The following is a 17576-nucleotide window of genomic DNA, read 5'->3' as shown; positions in this document are numbered from 1 at the left end:
GGGAACATGTATTCTTGTTTTGAGTAGACTTTTCAAAACTATGCATAAGTTTTTACACTTAAGTTAAGCTTGCACTACGTTTCACTGAAAATCCCCAAGTGCATTGTCGCGAATATTCCACTAGATGACGCCAAAGTAGTGACTAAAAATCCACATCATGCAATAAACAAAGGTTTACTCCATGCTAAAATCATTTGCTTGTCTGCCATCAAGTGAAATAGCATTGAGCCACTCACTATACGTCAGTCTCATAGATGAGTAAATATATTATTTGTCGTAAAAAAAAAAAAAAAGCCCAATTTTCCACTTGATGATCTCATCATGTGCCTCCCAGTCTATGTGGACTCCAGAGTCCAAACCCTAAAGCTGTGGTAATCCGTGATCTGTTTTCAACTGATAGGGGATTGCTACAGAGTGGGGCGTCCTCACACTGTGAAGAGGGGCACCCAAGGGGGAGCCATATTGGCATGCCTCTATAGTTGGATACTAAACGAAGGAGAGGGTCGTTGCCCTTCTCCACCATTTCCTCATGAGGTCTTTCTATACTTTTACAGCCAACCATTTTTTTTTTGCTTACACGTGGCATCCCAATTTCAGGATTCACCATGAAAGCAGTAACATTGCAGTGGCTTTTTGTTGCCTCTGGGTCAGAAGAAATTAAAACGATATTTTGAGGAGATAAAATGCAAAAGTAAACCTCCCATTCTATTGACACTTAGCAGTTGGCTTAATATGCCACCCGTCTGCCTTTCACTCCACTCGAGGCACTGTGACTAAACGGATTTGCATTTCTGTCTTCTCAAACGGCCGTCATTCTCACAATCTGCGTCGCCAAGAGATTGTGGTGGCAAGTAAATAGTAAGTACAAATACTTTGTCATAGATTTTTCAGATATCTGTATCATATTTTTGACTAATCCAAATTATATTCTCACACTAAAAAGTAAAATTCAGATATTCACAGGTGAACCGTATATAAAGGAGCTGACTCAGCACTTCTACTATTACCATTTTTGTTTTGTTCTGCTAAAGAGCCACATGTGTGAGTACTTTTGCCCCCCTTTGGTTGATTTAGCTCAAAGTGAAGTAGCAGTACTCGGAGAGAGGTGTCACTATGATTTAAACACACACACTGAGCAAACACCTTACCAGGCTTTCCTCTTGCGCAACCCCCAATTTCATTGAAGCCCAATTAGCACCTGCTTGCTCCGAGCGAGCAAGCGGGCCACAGGAGGTGCAAGACTGGCTGCAGCTGAACTAACACAATCTCCACTCACAAACACACTTGCGCTCAAATTGGGGCCAAACTCCATTTTGTTCCATTTCAAGCTCTGGCGCATGAAATCAGAATCACAGGCGAGCAGTTGCAAAAATAGTTTGCTCTGTCGAGGATAAATCCATGTTGCGCAAAGCATGTCTGAACGTCTGCTTTTAAAAAATGATATGTCAAGGATGAAAAGAAGCCTTGTGGGGAAATCAACTAAAGCAGACGTATGCTAACTTTGCCGACTGACTCACCATCTTTTAACAAATAATAGTGCACTAACTTACTAGTTCCGCAACAAAGCTTCACGTACAAATTAAAGCGATTGTTCCCATAGAAAAGAAGTGAAATGCCATTAATCTGTTCCAGCCCCATCATTTGATGGTAAATATTCTTAGCCAATAAAACCGCAAAATAGAAATATCTTTCATAATAAGAGAACAATTTAAACAGATTTAATAGTTATTGAGACAAAAGTCACACTATTGTACATTGTTGTGCAGGTGTCTCTTTAAGGGGCGTGGCCTAACACATCAACTCAGGAGCTGTAGTCACAGCTTAGTTCAGTCTTCACGTCTCTATATTATCTATATCTCTACTCCTGGAACGCATCCTTGTCCTCTAATGAGAACTGCTGCCCCCGCTCACCTGCCTACCCACGTTGGCATGACCTGGCCCCTCCCAACACATACACACACACACGATCTCTGCCTCCAATGCATTTTGCCCTTATAAGGCGAGAGCACAGGCTGAGCATACAAGCTGAGTGAGCTCCGCGGGGGTGCGGGGAGACCATGGAGACGATGACGAGCTGTCGAGATGGGAGGAGGATGGAGGGATGCAGAGCGGATGCAAGCCTATGGAGGGGAGGGGAGGGGGGGGGACAGATGCTGTTGTGCTCAGTTCTATCAATGACACCAAATAGGAGGACCAAAATAGGCACAAAGTGGAGGAGGAGGTGATGGAGGAAGGACACGAGGAGGGGAGGCTGCAGGTCAATGTGCTGCTGCTGCTGCTCATATGCGACAAAGCTACGTTTACGTCCGAGTCAGACACTAAAAATAAACCGTTGCTAAGCGGCAATTTTGTTGAATGGGGTCTGCCAGTGGGGGTCATGATGACTTGCTAAATACTGAACTTCGGCATGAAATATGTCATAAATGCTCACATGAAACATCTTGTGTGTATGTAAAAAGAAAAAAAGTGATTTTCTTACCTTTCTTCTTCATTTTGTCCTCTTTTTACAGACACCAGATATGCGTGTCACATGGTCCGTCCATTCATCAGTAAGGGAGAATTGACCTAAAAAAAAAAAACATGAATAATCTCGGCAACTAACACTCATGCATTAATATTTCACTTTAATCTCATGCAATGCATTTCATCAATGGCGTCCATGTAAAATGATTCTAGTGTGTTTATGCAGAACTTTAGCGCAAACGGGGACCTTGAATTAGCAAATTGCCGAGTATTATTATTGCATAATTATGCCTGTGACTATATGCAGTATCTCTGGAGGCAAACTTCCCCGCTAATCTCATGCAAATGTAAACTCTGCTTACTTTGGGCTGCGTACATGGCAACGCAGCCGCTAACATGAAATAAATGAATAAAGTATCCGTAACGTCAAGCATGAGTACTTTTGCCACCTCAAGAGGTCACGTGACCTTCATGTGTACAGATTAGATTTCACGGTGTGTTGTGACCCGAACGGATGGATTTGTTCACCGCAGTTGGTCAAATGGGTTTTGGTTTAGGGCCTCGGGTCAGTGTTTTTTCACACACAACAAAAAAAAACCCAACCTTTTAAGTGACCTCCCACCCACCTCTCTCTGTGTGTGTGTGTGTGCCATAAATTCTTTAAAGACAACATCTGGTCCAGTGCGTATGGAGCAAAAGTGCATCCAATCCAATTGAGTGGACACATGAAAAAGTCTCAAGGACCCATAAAAATGTCTACAAATAAAAATATGATTTTCAATCTGGAAATTCAATCAAAGACCTATTGAAGTGCACCTATAGGCTTTTCCAAAAATCCTTTGCTGTGTCGCTGTAAATAGTGAAAGTCTTTGTGCTGCAGTGCTTCATAAATGTCATTTTGCCGGGATTTATAGTTGGGCAACAAGAGAAAAGTCGTCAGCAAGAGGACCGGTGATGAGACTTTCCTCGGGCGATAGCTCGCAGTCACCCACACAGTGTGCAAAAATACATCCCTGAGTCATCGTGATTCACTTTCACACAAGAAGTCAGAAAGATTGCAAACAAAGCAGGGGTTCACATACCTTTTTGCGTCCTATGAGAAATTTCTCCAAGGACCGGTCACAATTGTAATGTAAATGAAACATAATTAACTCATTCTAGGAGCTGTAACGTTCTAATAATAAATTCAATGTTTATATTCATATTATGGCTGATTTTCGAAGAAAAAAAAATCTGCGGCAAAATTGCATTTTAATTCACTTTTAACATTTTTTTAACAAGTGCAGTGATGATGTTCAAATTGCATAATGTTACAAATATATATTTTATAAAATAACACCTCAGCTTGACAGTGAACACTTAGGCCTACTATGCTACTTTTGAAAATATTGGTCATGATGGCGGTACTTGGAGGGCTAAGTATTTTTTTTTAGGTGGCACTTTGTGTCCAGTTTGAGTGCCAGTGCTGTAAAGAAGTTTAAAAAAAAAAAAAGGTTTGCCAGCAGGCAAGTCAAAGACCCAGTTGGGGGGGGGTGTTGTGAGGACATGCATGTATGGTGAGGGTCTTTTGTGAGGTGGGAGGAGAAGGAGGTGGGGGCATGGCGCTCTCATAGCCCAACAGCTGCTGTCTTTAGTGCAGCGAGGCAGAGGAGGGGAGGGCCGAGTGGCGTGAGGCAGTGCGTGCTCCTCCGCGTTCAATCCACAGCCCCCACTACGCAAGGAGAAAGAATCCTCCTCTGAGCGAGACGCAGGGAAAAAGCCAAAGGGAATTCTTCTCCCCTCTTCCTATAACCCTCTCTCTTATCCTGCCATCCTCCCGCGACTTCATTTTTATTTGCCCTTTTGTCCCTCCACCTCTTTTGTTCCCTCGCATCCCTATCTCGGTGTCGCCTCGAAGGGAAGGAAAAAGGAAGGCGCATCCGTCCTGCACAGCCGGTAAGCCAGCGGTCTTTTTTTAATTTTTTTATTTGACTGTGATGTGATGTAGGTTTTTATCTCCTGAGCAATTTGAGGGTTCAGGGGGAAGCTGGCCTGGAGGGGCTTGTCCTCTTTTCACTGCAGCCAAAAAGTGGCTGGAGGATGGACACTTTTCTTCCTCTGACTGAAATCCATCAGCGAGCGGCGGCTGCTAATGTGCATTAATGGGTGGATCTTTCCACTGATGGATGGATGGATGGATGGCTGGATGGATGGATCGGAGCATTGGCGGTACATATGTGACCTAGAAGCGTCACGCGCGTCATATATCACATTGATGGAGAATTGATGGTCAGCCAGGCACAATGCAAAGCAAAAAGTGCCTTTTTCCGGTTTTTATTCTTTTGCTATAGGTGTGTGATGCCTCCATGCGCACAGGCTTAAAAACAAAAGCATGGTTAATGAGGAGTGCATGGAAAACAGGGCGGGAAGAAGGAAAGGGAGGGTGGGGGGGTTATATGAATGGAGCAAATGGAGGGATGAATGAGGTCCCCAAAAATGTTAAGTGCGGGAGATGAGCAACGGAAGATGCTGGATTAAAAAAAAAAAAGAAATCAACAGAAAAAGCAAGCGCTCAATTGTCACGCTCTGACGTCAACATACGTTCCCAACCATCCGTATTGCCAAGTCCATTATCAGTTCCTGTTACTATAGTTACCATGACAACGGATCCAATGGGGGGGGGGGGGATTGGTTTAAAACCAACAAGCATTCCATCACTGCCTACACAAAGGACAGACGTCGCATACGGCATTCAGAGTTACACCAATCTAAACAGATATTAAATGTACACGCATGCATTTTTCTTTTTTCTTTTTAAAGGTACAGTAATTTACTCCGCTGTTGCTAGGACACTCCCTTTGAACGTTGCAATGGAGCTGTATGATTGGCCGGCTCGCAGCGTGATGCAAGATTCTCTCACCCTCCGAATCTTTTCAGAGCGCCCATAGAAACATCACGGCGCCTCTTCTCGCTCTCTCTCACTCTCCATCTTCCTTCTCTTTTTCCTTCTTTCCATCATCTTTTTTTGTAATGATCCAAGTTTACTAGTTGCCATTGTCTTAATTGTGTGCAGACATTTGATACAGAAGTAGAAGCGAGTCATTGGACTAATGCAGCCGAGAAGTTCCTCTAGTGCCATAAATGATCAGAGTATGAATCTTAAACAGGCCACGAAGGACTTCCTTCCACCCAAGCTGCCATCTTCAACTACAAGTACTCTCACTAAATCTGTTTTTTTTCTTCTCTTCGCCCTTTGGTCCATAAGAAGTGTAGTATCATATTAATGGGGCCAAGCATGTGTCAGCTTTATCGTTTCCGACGAGGCGGAAGACGCCGTTCGGGCTGCGTGGGGGGTGCTTTGGCTTCTTGCATCATCTATTGCAATGCCGTTCTAATGGGACAATGGTGTCGTCGCGGCAATCTCGCGCCGTTTACTGTCTTTATCGCACTAAAATGATGAAGCGACACTTATTATGAGCAATTATGAAGAGCCATTTGACCATTTAGTCCATTTCGGGCTTACTAGTATCCAATTCAAAGGAATTATTGTGATCCCACGACATTCCTGCAGACTCGTGGGACAACATCAAGACAATTTCATGCTACTAGTGAGGCAAAAGTGTATCTCGTTGACTCCTATGTGCTACCAGCAATGTTAACGAGTATGATTTCATAAGAGAGGCCCAAAGTAGCGCGCAGTTTTGCCAAACAAGCAGTTTGCCTACGAGTAGATGTCCTACCAGTTCAGAATACATTACTCATGCACATTAGTTACTTCAGTGCACTAGTAGAGTGACGCACTAGTAAATATTATCCACTGAATGCCATCTGAGACGTTTACTAGCCGCTTTAATTGCTATTTGCAGTGGCGAGAAGTAAAGTCGACGGAAATTGTGTTTGATTGATTGGAATAATGGCGAGACGATCAATTCATTTTGGGACAAAATTCTCCCCAAAAATTCCACAAGACTGTCAAAAGAGCTTAGTGCATGCAAAATCATTTCCTCCTGCTTTCACCCAACACAACATTGCTGAGTTTGCAGCCGCGAGCGAGGCAGAGAAGAAATCTTCGCAGATAACGCTGAAGCCGTTTCGTTCACGCCTGAACACTTTTACGTCAAAACATTTTGACGCGCGCCGAGAGAGACTTTTTGCCGGTAGAAACTCCAAGCTGAGTCACCACCCAAATTTTGCAGCTGTTCTTGGCACATCTGCGGCAAGAATGTGAAGAAAATACGCTTGTCCGCGCAGAATTCCTGAAATTCGTTCATTCCGTGTCCGATCTAATCTCTCCTAATCTAGTCGACAGAGCGACTCATCCGTAAAGCACATGTTCAAAACATCTGTCGCTCCGCTCGCGCTTCTTTTGTGCTCTTCGCTGTTCACGGGCCTGGATCACTAGGCGCATTATTGTAAGCTGGTTAGAAATAATATTGGAAATTGACATATGAGCCTTCTTGACTGGACGATGGTGTAATTTCATCGGGTAGTGTCGGGAATCGGGGATAAATCCCCGAGAGGGAAGATGATCACATTATTGGGGGGCCATCGTGGTCTGACAGAAGATGCAAAGGAGGTGCTATATTTGAACATTTTCGGAAAACAATTAAAAATTTATTTCAACAAGCATTGGTCTTTCTTGTTGGGTAACAGAAAATTCTAATTAGACTGATGGTAAGGCGGCCATTTTTTTCTTTTTTTTTCTTTTCTATTTGTGGATCAGATCAATTTTGGCCAAATTCCCATCCTATGGGATCAATAAGCCCAATTTAGAAGACGGTGAAGCCAAGTGGCCAAATAAAAGCAGGAATCCAAATCGCTAAAATTAGCAACTTTGTGAGATGGTCCAGCTCTTATAATAGAACCAAATCAAGGTACAACCATTCCACTGGACAAAGAATCACACTTTTACACACATTCGGACATCATTAGAGTGTTTTTTTATGCACCATCTGCTCCGTTCCTTCAAGTGATTGTTCTGCACCGTGTTTCCCCGTGTACATTGTGCCAGATCGCAGTTAAGCCGGCTGACGTTGGGTTCGCTGCATTCCCCACTGCCACTTTCCGCGCACGCAAACAAACATGCACGCTGACTAATTAGCCCACACAGGGTTGACTTAGGGGAGCCATTTGGCATCAGACAATGAGGAACCAAAATGAAGAAGAATCATAAAAATAGCAAGAACATCAACACCCCCAAATATTTTTCACCACGTCGGCATCGTCACTCGGGCTGAATGTGGCCGAGCGTGACCTGCTCAGGGGAGACGCTGGCTGATGTACGATTTGGACGGCAGCAGCCATATATAGATTCTAGGTCAGGCACGGGTCAGGGGTCCGCCCATTTAGTCCTTCTCCGCGGCGGGACTTTCACACTACATTTGTCATTCTTGACGGTCCTTAGGTGTTCCGTTTAAGACTACAAAGAAAGGCTCCAACTCATCTGGGCACTGTGACAATCCATCCATCCACTTTCTATACAGCTTTTCCTGGAGCTGGATAATATCAGAGCATATATTTGAAAAAATGGAGGACGGTCACTAAGTGGGAAATGAAAACACATATAGGCCAAGTCGAAAAAAATTCTAGACGACTCCAAATTGGCTTACACTGTAGTTATTGTCCCAGAATGGGAAGCAAAACGATGGCATTAAAATAATAATAGCCAGATTCTAATTGAACACATTTCTGGGCCAATAAATGAAAATGCAGGACAGACAAACATTTAAAAAGCTCGACATGACAAAGGAGCCTGCAAAAAAACTAACTTGCTACCCCCCCTCCATCTTTTTGTGTCCATGTGAAAAATGACGTCTCAATGAAGCACAATGGAAAATAATCCGTCTTCTAACTCTTTTCTTGAACTAAGACAATAAACTCCCGTTTACCCCGACTAGCTTTTTAGTTGACTCTCACCTACTTCCAAACCGATAAAACAAGTCAACGCCATTCAGGTTAGGAGAAACTTTAATCAGAGACCTTGAAGTGCATTAATGAGCACAATTGAAAATAGTCATCAATCAAAATGTGGCGCTAGACCCCCGAAGCGGTTCCAGTCAAATTAGATGAGACGTCTGCTCTCCATTCGACTCGACACGAGTCCATTAATATTTGTGACAACGTGCGTTGCTATCATTTCATTAGCCGCATTCACGGCTATGTTTCGCTATCGATGCCGAGTGATGACGGAGAGGTGTGTGAACTTCACCTTACTCAAAAGTACAACACAAAGGTGCTCATCTCACATCACCGCCATTGCCTGATGTGCAAGACTTGACCTTTGGGCTTTTAGCCTCCAGCTGACACGACAAATCAATACGCATTAGGAGGTTAACTCCAAGGACGGAGTCAAAACAAATCAGCAGGGCTCCAGATCTGCTATACATTCATCGCTAAAGTAGGATTGAATGTGTCTATTTGATGAAACTTCACCTATCCTGCTCAGGTGCTGGCTGCTGATGCTCGGACCATCGCGTGGAGCTGACAAGCCCCGGTTGATGCAGTGAAGCGTTCTGCGAGTCGACGCAAACAGAAGGTAATAATCAAATCAGGACATACAGAATGGACATTTTGGCCAGGATGAGAGTGGAGAGGAAGTCGCGTATGCAGATTCCAATCCTTTGAAGGCAACGAGAGACCCATATGGAGATTAGATTGGTTGGCTATGTTGGCGAGGGGAGCTGGTTTGTAATGCAGCCCCCAAGGCAGTGACAGGAGGGATCTTTCAGGGAGAGCTGAAAGGAGGCCGGGAGCGTGGCTGTTGCCGCTTGGCTTCCTGTCTGGGCGCCGGCTTTTTGCTTTTCAGACGCCGAGCGGGGACCCATTTGGTGTCTGAAGGACTGCTTTCTCCCAGCAGACTGCAGATGAGGGCCCACCCGTACACTTCCACACCATACGTCCGATGACCTTTAACGGGGTGACCGTTTTCATTCTGCCGTTCGGATTGCTTCAACACCAGTGAGATTAAAAAGCGGCGACAACACTAAGGCTAGAGGAGTGTTGAAATGCAGAAGTTGAGCTAAAGGGTATTTTTCTGAGACGGAACTTAAAAGGGAAAGAGACGCTTGTGTGTTTGCTTAGAAAAAAGAAAAGACACAAGCTGGGTTGATTTTTTGCATTGCGCTACAAGTAAAGTTTAAGTTCAAAACATGAGCTGCATTCACCAATGCACTTTTAGCCATTTATTATATTTTCAAGCACACAGGAACCCTCGCTAGGAGTTATAGTCTCCCTAAAGTCACTCCCAGATGCTCACACGTACACCAACTGGCCTAGTTCCTGACATCACTCACTAGGCCACGCCCCTCAAAAGCATATAGACTACACTACAATGCCTTCACATCTAGAAAGGAGAGCCACAATTGCTGAAGCACTTTTCAGCCGCCTATTGAACAGTAAAATCCAAGACGCATACTCATGCAAAAGCTGCTGTCGGCCACAGCTCACACTCACACACTGACGCCAACACACAAACACTACCAAACATATTTTCTGTGCACAAATAGGGTGAAAAAGTGCAAGTTAAAATCATGTGGGAGAGACAAATACTATGGGGAAAAAAGTTATTAGGTGGTCTCCATATTTTGCATTTTCACCTATTGTGGATAGGTTTGGAAAGAGTCCCATGTGAAATAGGGGGTTCACTGTATTAGTGATCTTTGGATCCCAAGAGCTTCTGCTTTCGCAATTCAAACTTGAGGGGGAAAGGCCACCAGAGAAATCCAGCGGCTTTATATAACTGTCTGAAAATGAGAAGTGCGAAGTGGAAGGAGATGCGCCGAGACGCAAAGCGAAACAAGGCGAGAGTGGAAGTTATTAGTGTTGAGTAAGAGCACAGCGAAAAGCTATTGCCGCGAAAAGACCCCGATTTCGTGGAATAACACGCACGAGGGGGACTTAAAAGGATCCCAAAGAGCTAAGAGACGCATTTTAAAAGGGCAAAAAAACAAGGTAAGCAGCTTTTGTCCATTTGCGGTGGTGTTCCAAAGGTAAATATTAAAGATGGCCGTTACCAGATGAGTGTGAGCTATGTGTGAGCGTGCCGCGGACCTTTTTTTTTTTTTTTCTCCCATCGCCAGCATCTTTAGCTGTGAGGCGAACGGACCATATCACCAGGCCAACAGTTACCTGGCAACCGTAAGCCGAACACTGCTCTCAGCCCGGACCGCATACTGCTACTCTGTGAACATTCATCAGCCACTACATTAGGGACACTTGCATAAGAATGCGGCTTGTTACAGCTCAGTTTCGATTCTTTTCGAGGTGCTTGTATATTTTTGTGGGTGCGGTTTGCGGTGGTGCACTGCGTTGTACTGAGAGTGGTTTTGGGGGAAAAAGATATGTTGAGCTACAGTTCAATTGTATTTAACTTTGAAGCATCTGTAAATATGCCTGAAACGTGGCAAGAGGTTTTGGGGAACAATACGGGCCAAAAGAACAGCAACATTCATCTCTGTTTTTGTTTCTGTTTTTTTGAGAGAACACCAGACAGTTTCATTTCCTCAGCGGGCTCATATTAAAGCTTGCATCAGAGTGCCCTGCTGATATTTCATTCAAAAGTGGGAACTGGGAATATTTAGTTTTCGGTTTTACAAAGTAAGTTGTTATTTAGGGACAACACTTTTTTTTTTTCCAAGTCGTCTTAACATAATATTGATTTGAGTGCTATCTTTCTTGTATGTGATCTCGTTCCATTGTAAAGGTCTAACTAATGTTGCGGCCCAGTCTGAAGGTCCATTACGACCTAAGCGGGCCTTCATAGTATCGGTACAAAGCATTAGCACGTGGCCGCAGGGTATTAAGCGTGCGGCGCTTGTTAAGAAATATCTACAGACTGATATGTACAGTGAGCAGCATTAGCGGGGGAGACACGAGTGTGCATAGCAGGCTGTTATTAGGTTACGTTTGTCCTGTAAACGGATTAAAAGCTGCTGCCAGCTCCCAGTGAGCCAGCTAAATGATTCACTGCTGGATTCAGACCCCCCCCCCTCTAATCGAATAGGAGGCACAAACAAGGCATCGTTTACGGTCTTTCCAAAGACACAAGAAATCACAACAGGGATGTGAGTTTTGTATTTTCTAGCAGGTTTTTGTTTGCTGTTTCCTCCCGTCCAGGTCGCCAGCCATGGGGAACCTCATTAAGGTCCTTGGCAAGGACTTAGAGAACTGTCCTCATTTTTTCCTGGACTTTGAAAGTAAGTAAGAGGTGTGCGTGCTTGGGATGCTAGTGCACGTGGGTGTGTTTGTGTTTGTGTGGAGCAGAGGTGCATTGTGGGAGGCGGCAGGGTGGAGGCACTTTACCGGTTTTGCTGATGGTGTGATGGAGTTTTGTCGTGGGTGTTGTTTCTTGTTATCAGACTCTCTCTAGTCCCGCTCTTGCAACATTAGGTAGTTGGATGAAACCCTGGCGAGGGGAAAACATTTTAGTACGTGACAACCGCTTGGGAAATACTAATATAAAAATAATACTAATAATTATAATTCAAAATTGATCATTTTTTCAATGTATTTTTTTCAATGAATACTATTAAAATGAAGAATTCATTTTTTTACATCATGAGTGGGATTAAAGGAGTTCTGTGTCCATGTTGCCATGCGCCCACCGTGCCATCCCAACAGCTCACTCACTCATTCCCGCTCCCACACACACACACATAGAGAGTAAGTACACACACACAGATGTGCACAAGCACGGGTGTCACAAGCGCGCACACCAGCCCGTCCCCTCATCACCCACCCACAGATGTGTCTCCCCTCTTTCTGTTCCAGGGGGCTCATGGGAAACCTCCTGAAAGTGCTGGCTTGCGCCGAACTTGAGCATGGCCCAATAGTTTTCCTTGACTTTGAACGTGAGACCATCCGCTTCTTATGTTTTTTTGATTTGGATCGCTTTTTTATTCTTATTTCCAGCCCTCTTGCTTCCTAACCAGCTGATCGTCTCTGCCTTCAATTTTCTCTTTTCTTTTCTGCCCGGGATTGGCATTTGCAAGTATTTTTTTTTTTTCTGATTGTTCTAAACGTCACAAAAAGTTGACAGACGCACAATAGCGGAATGGCAACAATGACGTTACGCAAGAGCAGCGAATGCCGGTCCTGTGTGGGTTTGTCTTGCTCCGAGATGCCGATGGCTTCATGAAAACAAAACAACCCAAAAAAAAGAATCCATCGGCATCTGACCGCCTCCTCATCTCCGTGTGCGTGTCATCTGTGTATTTGTGTTGTGCTGACTGATGTGTGCGAGCGGGATGACAGAAAGTAAGAAAGATGTTGGAAAATGAAACCACCTCTGTCCTCCCTTTTCCCTCTTTTCCTTCACGGGTGTCTTTTGAAATCTACACTGAAAAATTAAGAACTGATTTGATCGCTGAAAAATATTCAATAAAAAAAATTAACATTACTAGTTTTTTGATACCGTCTGTCTACATGTGTTGCTGCATTCTTTATGGTCCAATATTGACTGTTTAGCGGTATAACCATATCGATCGTTTTGCATTTAGCTTACATTTGGTCGATTTGTGGCTCAAGCGTGCAGCAGCATCATGTTAGTGAGCGACAAGTAAAATAGCACCGGCGTTCTGCGTCGATTAGCAAATAATAGGATGCCTCAGCAGGAAGGGGGAAATCAAATCATGTCGTTTGATAGGATGTCACCATGCGGTGGTAAATATCGCCATTTTTAGGGGGTGTCACCCTTTCAGCACTTTCTCCGCACATCGTTTTTTTTACAACAGCAATCTTGTCCCTCCTCATTTCCCTTACTTCACCCATTGACTCTCTGCCCGTCCTCTTTTCCTTCATCTCGTCTCAGATGCCCAGCCTACAGAGGCCGAGACAGCCGTGTGGAACCAGGTCAGCGCCGTTCTGGAGGAAGCCCACGGGATCCTGGCCGAGCTGCAATCCTACAACGGCGCCGGGCAGGAGATACGAGAAGTAGGTGTTGGTGGACAGTAAAAAAAAAACCCTCATTGCATGGATGAATAACATGTGACTAACATCTACCTGCAGGCCATTCAGAACCCGGGCGACCTGGCTCTACAAGAGAAGGCCTGGAACGCCGTGTGTCCTCTGGTGGCCAAGCTGAAGCGCTTCTATGAGTTTTCCCTGCGCCTGGGTGAGCAACCACAATATTTGTTATCATACGGGACACACACTCACTCATGTTCACTCACTCGCTCACTCAGATAGAGGCAGCGGTTGCTACAGTAACCGTGAGAGAGCAGAGGGATGGATGGATGGAGTGAGACCGCCTGCGCCTGCCTCCTCAGTTCTGCCTACTTACACAGTGAACATTGTGTTCCCACAAACACCCACCGACAATTCATGCTAATGTAACGGCGCTAATGTTTCCATAGGTGATTCCTTTTTACGCCATCTGTTTATTGACACCCTGACGTTTCAGTCAACTGTGTCTCTTGCTCAATCTGCCACTTTGCCTTCAGCAATCGTGGCTGAGGAGCAGGAGGGTGAGAAAAAGGAAACACTTCACTTAGTATTTATAGAAGGCCCCTTTTACATTTTTAATGGAGAGGACCGGATGCGACACTGTGATGCTTTCTCTCGCTCTCTGGGAGCTCAACTAGAAAGGCTCTCGGGACCTTTGAGGCAGCGAGTCCATTACAAAGCGTTGGTTTTTTTTACGGTGTTGGACTTCAGGACCACGGACAGTCACCGATAGATGACTGTTTACCTAATTTAGTTACATAAGAGGGATGGAACATTACATACATCATGTGGTGTTGTCCCTAACTTTACGGAAGAGCAAATGAAAGCTGACTGCACGTTTTGGGTGTGCGTAGAGAACGCTTTGCGCAGCCTGCTGGAGGCGCTGACGAGCCCGCCTTACGCCCCCATGCAACACTTGGAACGAGAGCAGGCCCTGGCCAAGCAGTTTGCCGAGATTCTGCATTTTACGCTCAGCTTTGATGAGCTCAAGGTATTTTGTTTCCGAGTTGAGCACAAAGCAACTTGCCCAAAACATCAAATATTGTATATTTAGTGTGATGAATATTTGTTGTCTGCGTCCAGATGACAAATCCAGCCATTCAGAATGACTTCAGCTACTACAGGAGGACCATTAGCAGGAACAGGCTGAACAACCAGCAGGTAAAGGGCCTGCTGTTTTTAATCTGATGAATAGATAGGTATAGTATATATATTTTAATCAAGTGTTGCTGTTAATTATAAGAGATAGAAATGTTGTATCTCTTTTTTATGATAAACGTCGATGGCAAATGTGTCACAGTTGGAAGCGGAAAACGAGGTGAACAACGAGATGGCCAACCGCATGTCGTTGTTCTACGCTGAGGCCACGCCCATGTTGAAGACCCTGAGCAACGCCACCACAAAGTTTGTCTCAGAGGTACCTAACGGTTTCTCACCAAAGCAAGCGTCCATTAAAAACAACACGCAACTCCAAAAATGCTGATCCAAATGTTGAATTTGTGATTCTTCAGAACAAGACCTTACCCATTGAGGACACCACGGACTGTCTGAGCACCATGGCGTGTGTATGCCGTGTCATGCTTGAGACCCCGTGAGTGCGACTCGTTCCTATTCGAACCTTTCGAGCATTTATTTCATATCTTCAGGTTCTTCTCGTTGACTTTCTGTCCAATCTCTTAACGACAGTGGTGCGTGTCTTTTTAGGGAGTACCGCTGCCGGTTCACCAACACAGACACCATGTTGTTCTGCATGAGGGTGATGGTGGGCGTCATCATCCTCTATGACCACGTGCACCCCGTCGGGGCCTTTGCAAAGACCTCCAAAATTGACGTAGGTAGTTTTCTGCTTGAAATTCTCTCACTGGTTGATATTATAGAGGAAGTCCATATTGGAACAATATATTTCCTTTGCACCAAAACGCCACAAGGTGGCGGCAGAGGAATATTTGTATTGGTTTGGTACAAAAACCAACTCATTTTTGTTGTTTAATAAATTCTCAAAAAATTTAATGGGCAATCCCAGAGTTGCGGATGATAATATTTGACTTTTAGCGCTGTAACAATGAGTCATCGGTTATTTCTTCCTCTGGGGACAACAATTGAACACTTTGCTTATTCATCCTTGACTGCTTCTCAAAGCGCTAGCGGCCTTGAATATTTGCTGTGTCATTGTTTGGGCTGCCGCTGGCAACGAGGCGGCTCGCAAGAATTATTGCTGACCTTTCGTCTCCGGTGTTGTCTTTGTTCCCGCATAGATGAAGGGCTGCATCAAGGTCCTGAAAGAGCAGCCGTCCAATAGTGTGGAGGGACTTCTCAACGCGCTGAGGTGTGTGTCCGTCCATCCGTGTGTACATCTGAGAGAAAAAAAAAAAAAAGAATTTGAAGAATATGGAATTAAATTGCCTAAAACATACCAACCATGGAATGGGCAACTTAGATTTTGTGGAAGGTCACAATTTCTCAAAGGTGTGTGTTCCAGCGTAAGAGCAACTAAGACTGCCATCTAGCGGCGATTGGCGGCACTGCAACTTAAAACTCCATCCGAGCGGTGCGCATTCGCAGTCGATGTGGTCATCACGTGCACGTCTTTGTGTGCCCCTCAGGTATACGACACGACATCTAAACGACGACAGCACCTCCAAACAGATCCGGGCGCTGCTGCAATGAACGAGGGAGGGATGCGGGGATGGGCGCGCACTTCAAACGGAAAACAAAAGAAAGCGCCAAACATCAACCAAGGGCCCGTTTGTTTACGACAAATAGCTCCGAGAATAATAACACGAAGAGGAAAAAGAATTCTATTTATTGTCAGCTGTCCACCATTCTGTCTCTTGTTTTGTAAAGAAAATAGAGATGATTAAAAAAGCCAGAAAATATTAGATATATATATTTAAAAAAAAGACAAGCAGCAGATCAAAAAGAAGTAGAATTACCGATAAGAGAGGACGCTTTTATTGCCAATTTAGGTGCGAATCGACGCAAAGCTGACACTTAATTCCTGCTGTAGTCTAGACGAGTACGTTTTGCACAGCATCTTTTTGGATTCTCCCGCTGGGCTGATGTCACAGTGAAGCAATGTGATGGACCATTTCCGGAGAATTGCTTTGCAATACTTTTGAGTGTTGAGCATCAACCCAGTGGAAAGAAGTCACGGTTCATTCTTTTCAGTCCATTCATTGATTGACGTTGCAGGCTTTTACTTGAACGACTTAGTAGTTGAGTCTCTCGCTCTCTGCACGGGTGCTGACGTGCTTTTAGCTATCACTGTGCTTACTCGTCATCCAGCTGAGGACTTTGAAGTGCTTTTTCTTTTTCTTTTCTGAAGCCTTAGCATTGCTTTCTGCTACCCAGACAAGTTACCAGAAGGACATTCATCACCCTCCTCTTATTGGTTCTCAGAAACAACAATGGCACACCATAATTTAAGATTCAAATTCCAAATTAAAATGTATTTACATTTAACACTGAAAATCTATTTGAAACTTCTTTCAACACCTTAAAAATGTGTTCATTTGATCTGCAAAAATAATAGGAGACATTATTCACACTCACCACTTTTGAAGGGAAGACATGCTTCATCAAATGTGACAACGCCGGCCGGCTGCAAGAAAAAAAATGCATTCAGTCAGCTTGATTTCTTTCTCACATTATTTCCACGTAGTCAGTCAATAAGAGTCGGATTCAAAATAAAATGGATGAGCAAAAAGAGACTTAAAGAATTTAAAGCATTGCTGTACGTCAGATGTCTATAGGCTTTTAGTCGACATTGATTTGATCTTTTAAATTATATTTTCTATACAGGGGTATGTGCACAAGCATAGTCTGTATAAAGTAGATGGCATGTTGTACCAGGTCGGAGCCAACGTGTGTAAATAAGGTGTTTTTATTCATTTTTAATTGTTCAGTGATGCTGAAAAAGGGTGAAATGTGTCGTCTCAAATCACGTTGACCATGCGTCTGCCTAAATGGACCATCAGCCTTGCCGTAGTGGTAGGGGAGTTTTTTTCGTTTTTTTTAATTTTCAGGGATTCAACTTTTATCATGGCAAATGAACTGGAAGGTGAAGGGAGGGGGTGAAAGCAGTGTGTGTGCGTGTGTGTGTGTTGGGGTGGGTGGGATGGGTGATAGGCTATCCATTTGCTTGTTATTTTGTACATTTTGTGCAACAATAAACTTGTCATTTATTACATTCA

General features: G+C 44.2%; 1 protein-coding gene and 1 long non-coding RNA gene across 5 annotated transcripts; one reads left to right on the top strand and one right to left on the bottom strand.

The window, feature by feature from the left end:
* Positions 1–2295: 2295 nt before the first annotated feature.
* LOC119130514 lies at positions 2296–13338 on the bottom strand. Its single transcript, XR_005099455.1, has 3 exons — positions 13201–13338; positions 11743–11845; positions 2296–2565 (listed from the first exon to the last, which is right to left on the bottom strand). It is a non-coding gene; the product is annotated as an uncharacterized LOC119130514 (long non-coding RNA).
* fam49al (family with sequence similarity 49 member A, like) lies at positions 4096–17576 on the top strand. Of its 4 annotated transcripts, XM_037264331.1 has the most exons (12): positions 4096–4398; positions 8888–8977; positions 11557–11636; positions 13250–13371; positions 13447–13552; positions 14238–14374; positions 14467–14544; positions 14684–14800; positions 14895–14974; positions 15088–15214; positions 15639–15709; positions 15987–16274. In XM_037264331.1, the coding sequence occupies exons 3-12, from the start codon at positions 11567–11569 to the stop codon at positions 16048–16050; spliced, it is 972 nt and encodes a 323-aa protein (XP_037120226.1). In that variant the 5' UTR covers positions 4096–4398; positions 8888–8977; positions 11557–11566; the 3' UTR covers positions 16051–16274. The 4 variants fall into 4 exon arrangements, with proteins under 4 accessions (XP_037120226.1, XP_037120224.1, XP_037120227.1 ...); XM_037264329.1 differs by lacking the exons at positions 4096–4398; positions 8888–8977; positions 11557–11636 and adding exons at positions 10011–10392; positions 12211–12290; XM_037264332.1 differs by lacking the exons at positions 4096–4398; positions 8888–8977 and adding an exon at positions 10013–10392.

Source organism: Syngnathus acus, chromosome 11, assembly GCF_901709675.1.
Source record: "Syngnathus acus chromosome 11, fSynAcu1.2, whole genome shotgun sequence".
Lineage (NCBI taxonomy): Eukaryota > Metazoa > Chordata > Actinopteri > Syngnathiformes > Syngnathidae > Syngnathus > Syngnathus acus.
This window is presented reverse-complemented; position numbering and strand designations above follow the sequence as displayed.

Coding starts and splice junctions, on each gene's coding strand:
- fam49al (XM_037264330.1), top strand. CDS start 12,218: ATGGGAAACCTCCTGAAAGTGCTGGCTTGCGCCGAACTTGAGCATGGC. Junction 12,291..13,249: donor AGTTTTCCTTGACTTTGAAC/GTGAGACCATCC, acceptor ATCTCGTCTCAG/ATGCCCAGCCTACAGAGGCC. Junction 15,215..15,638: donor CAAAGACCTCCAAAATTGAC/GTAGGTAGTTTT, acceptor GTTCCCGCATAG/ATGAAGGGCTGCATCAAGGT.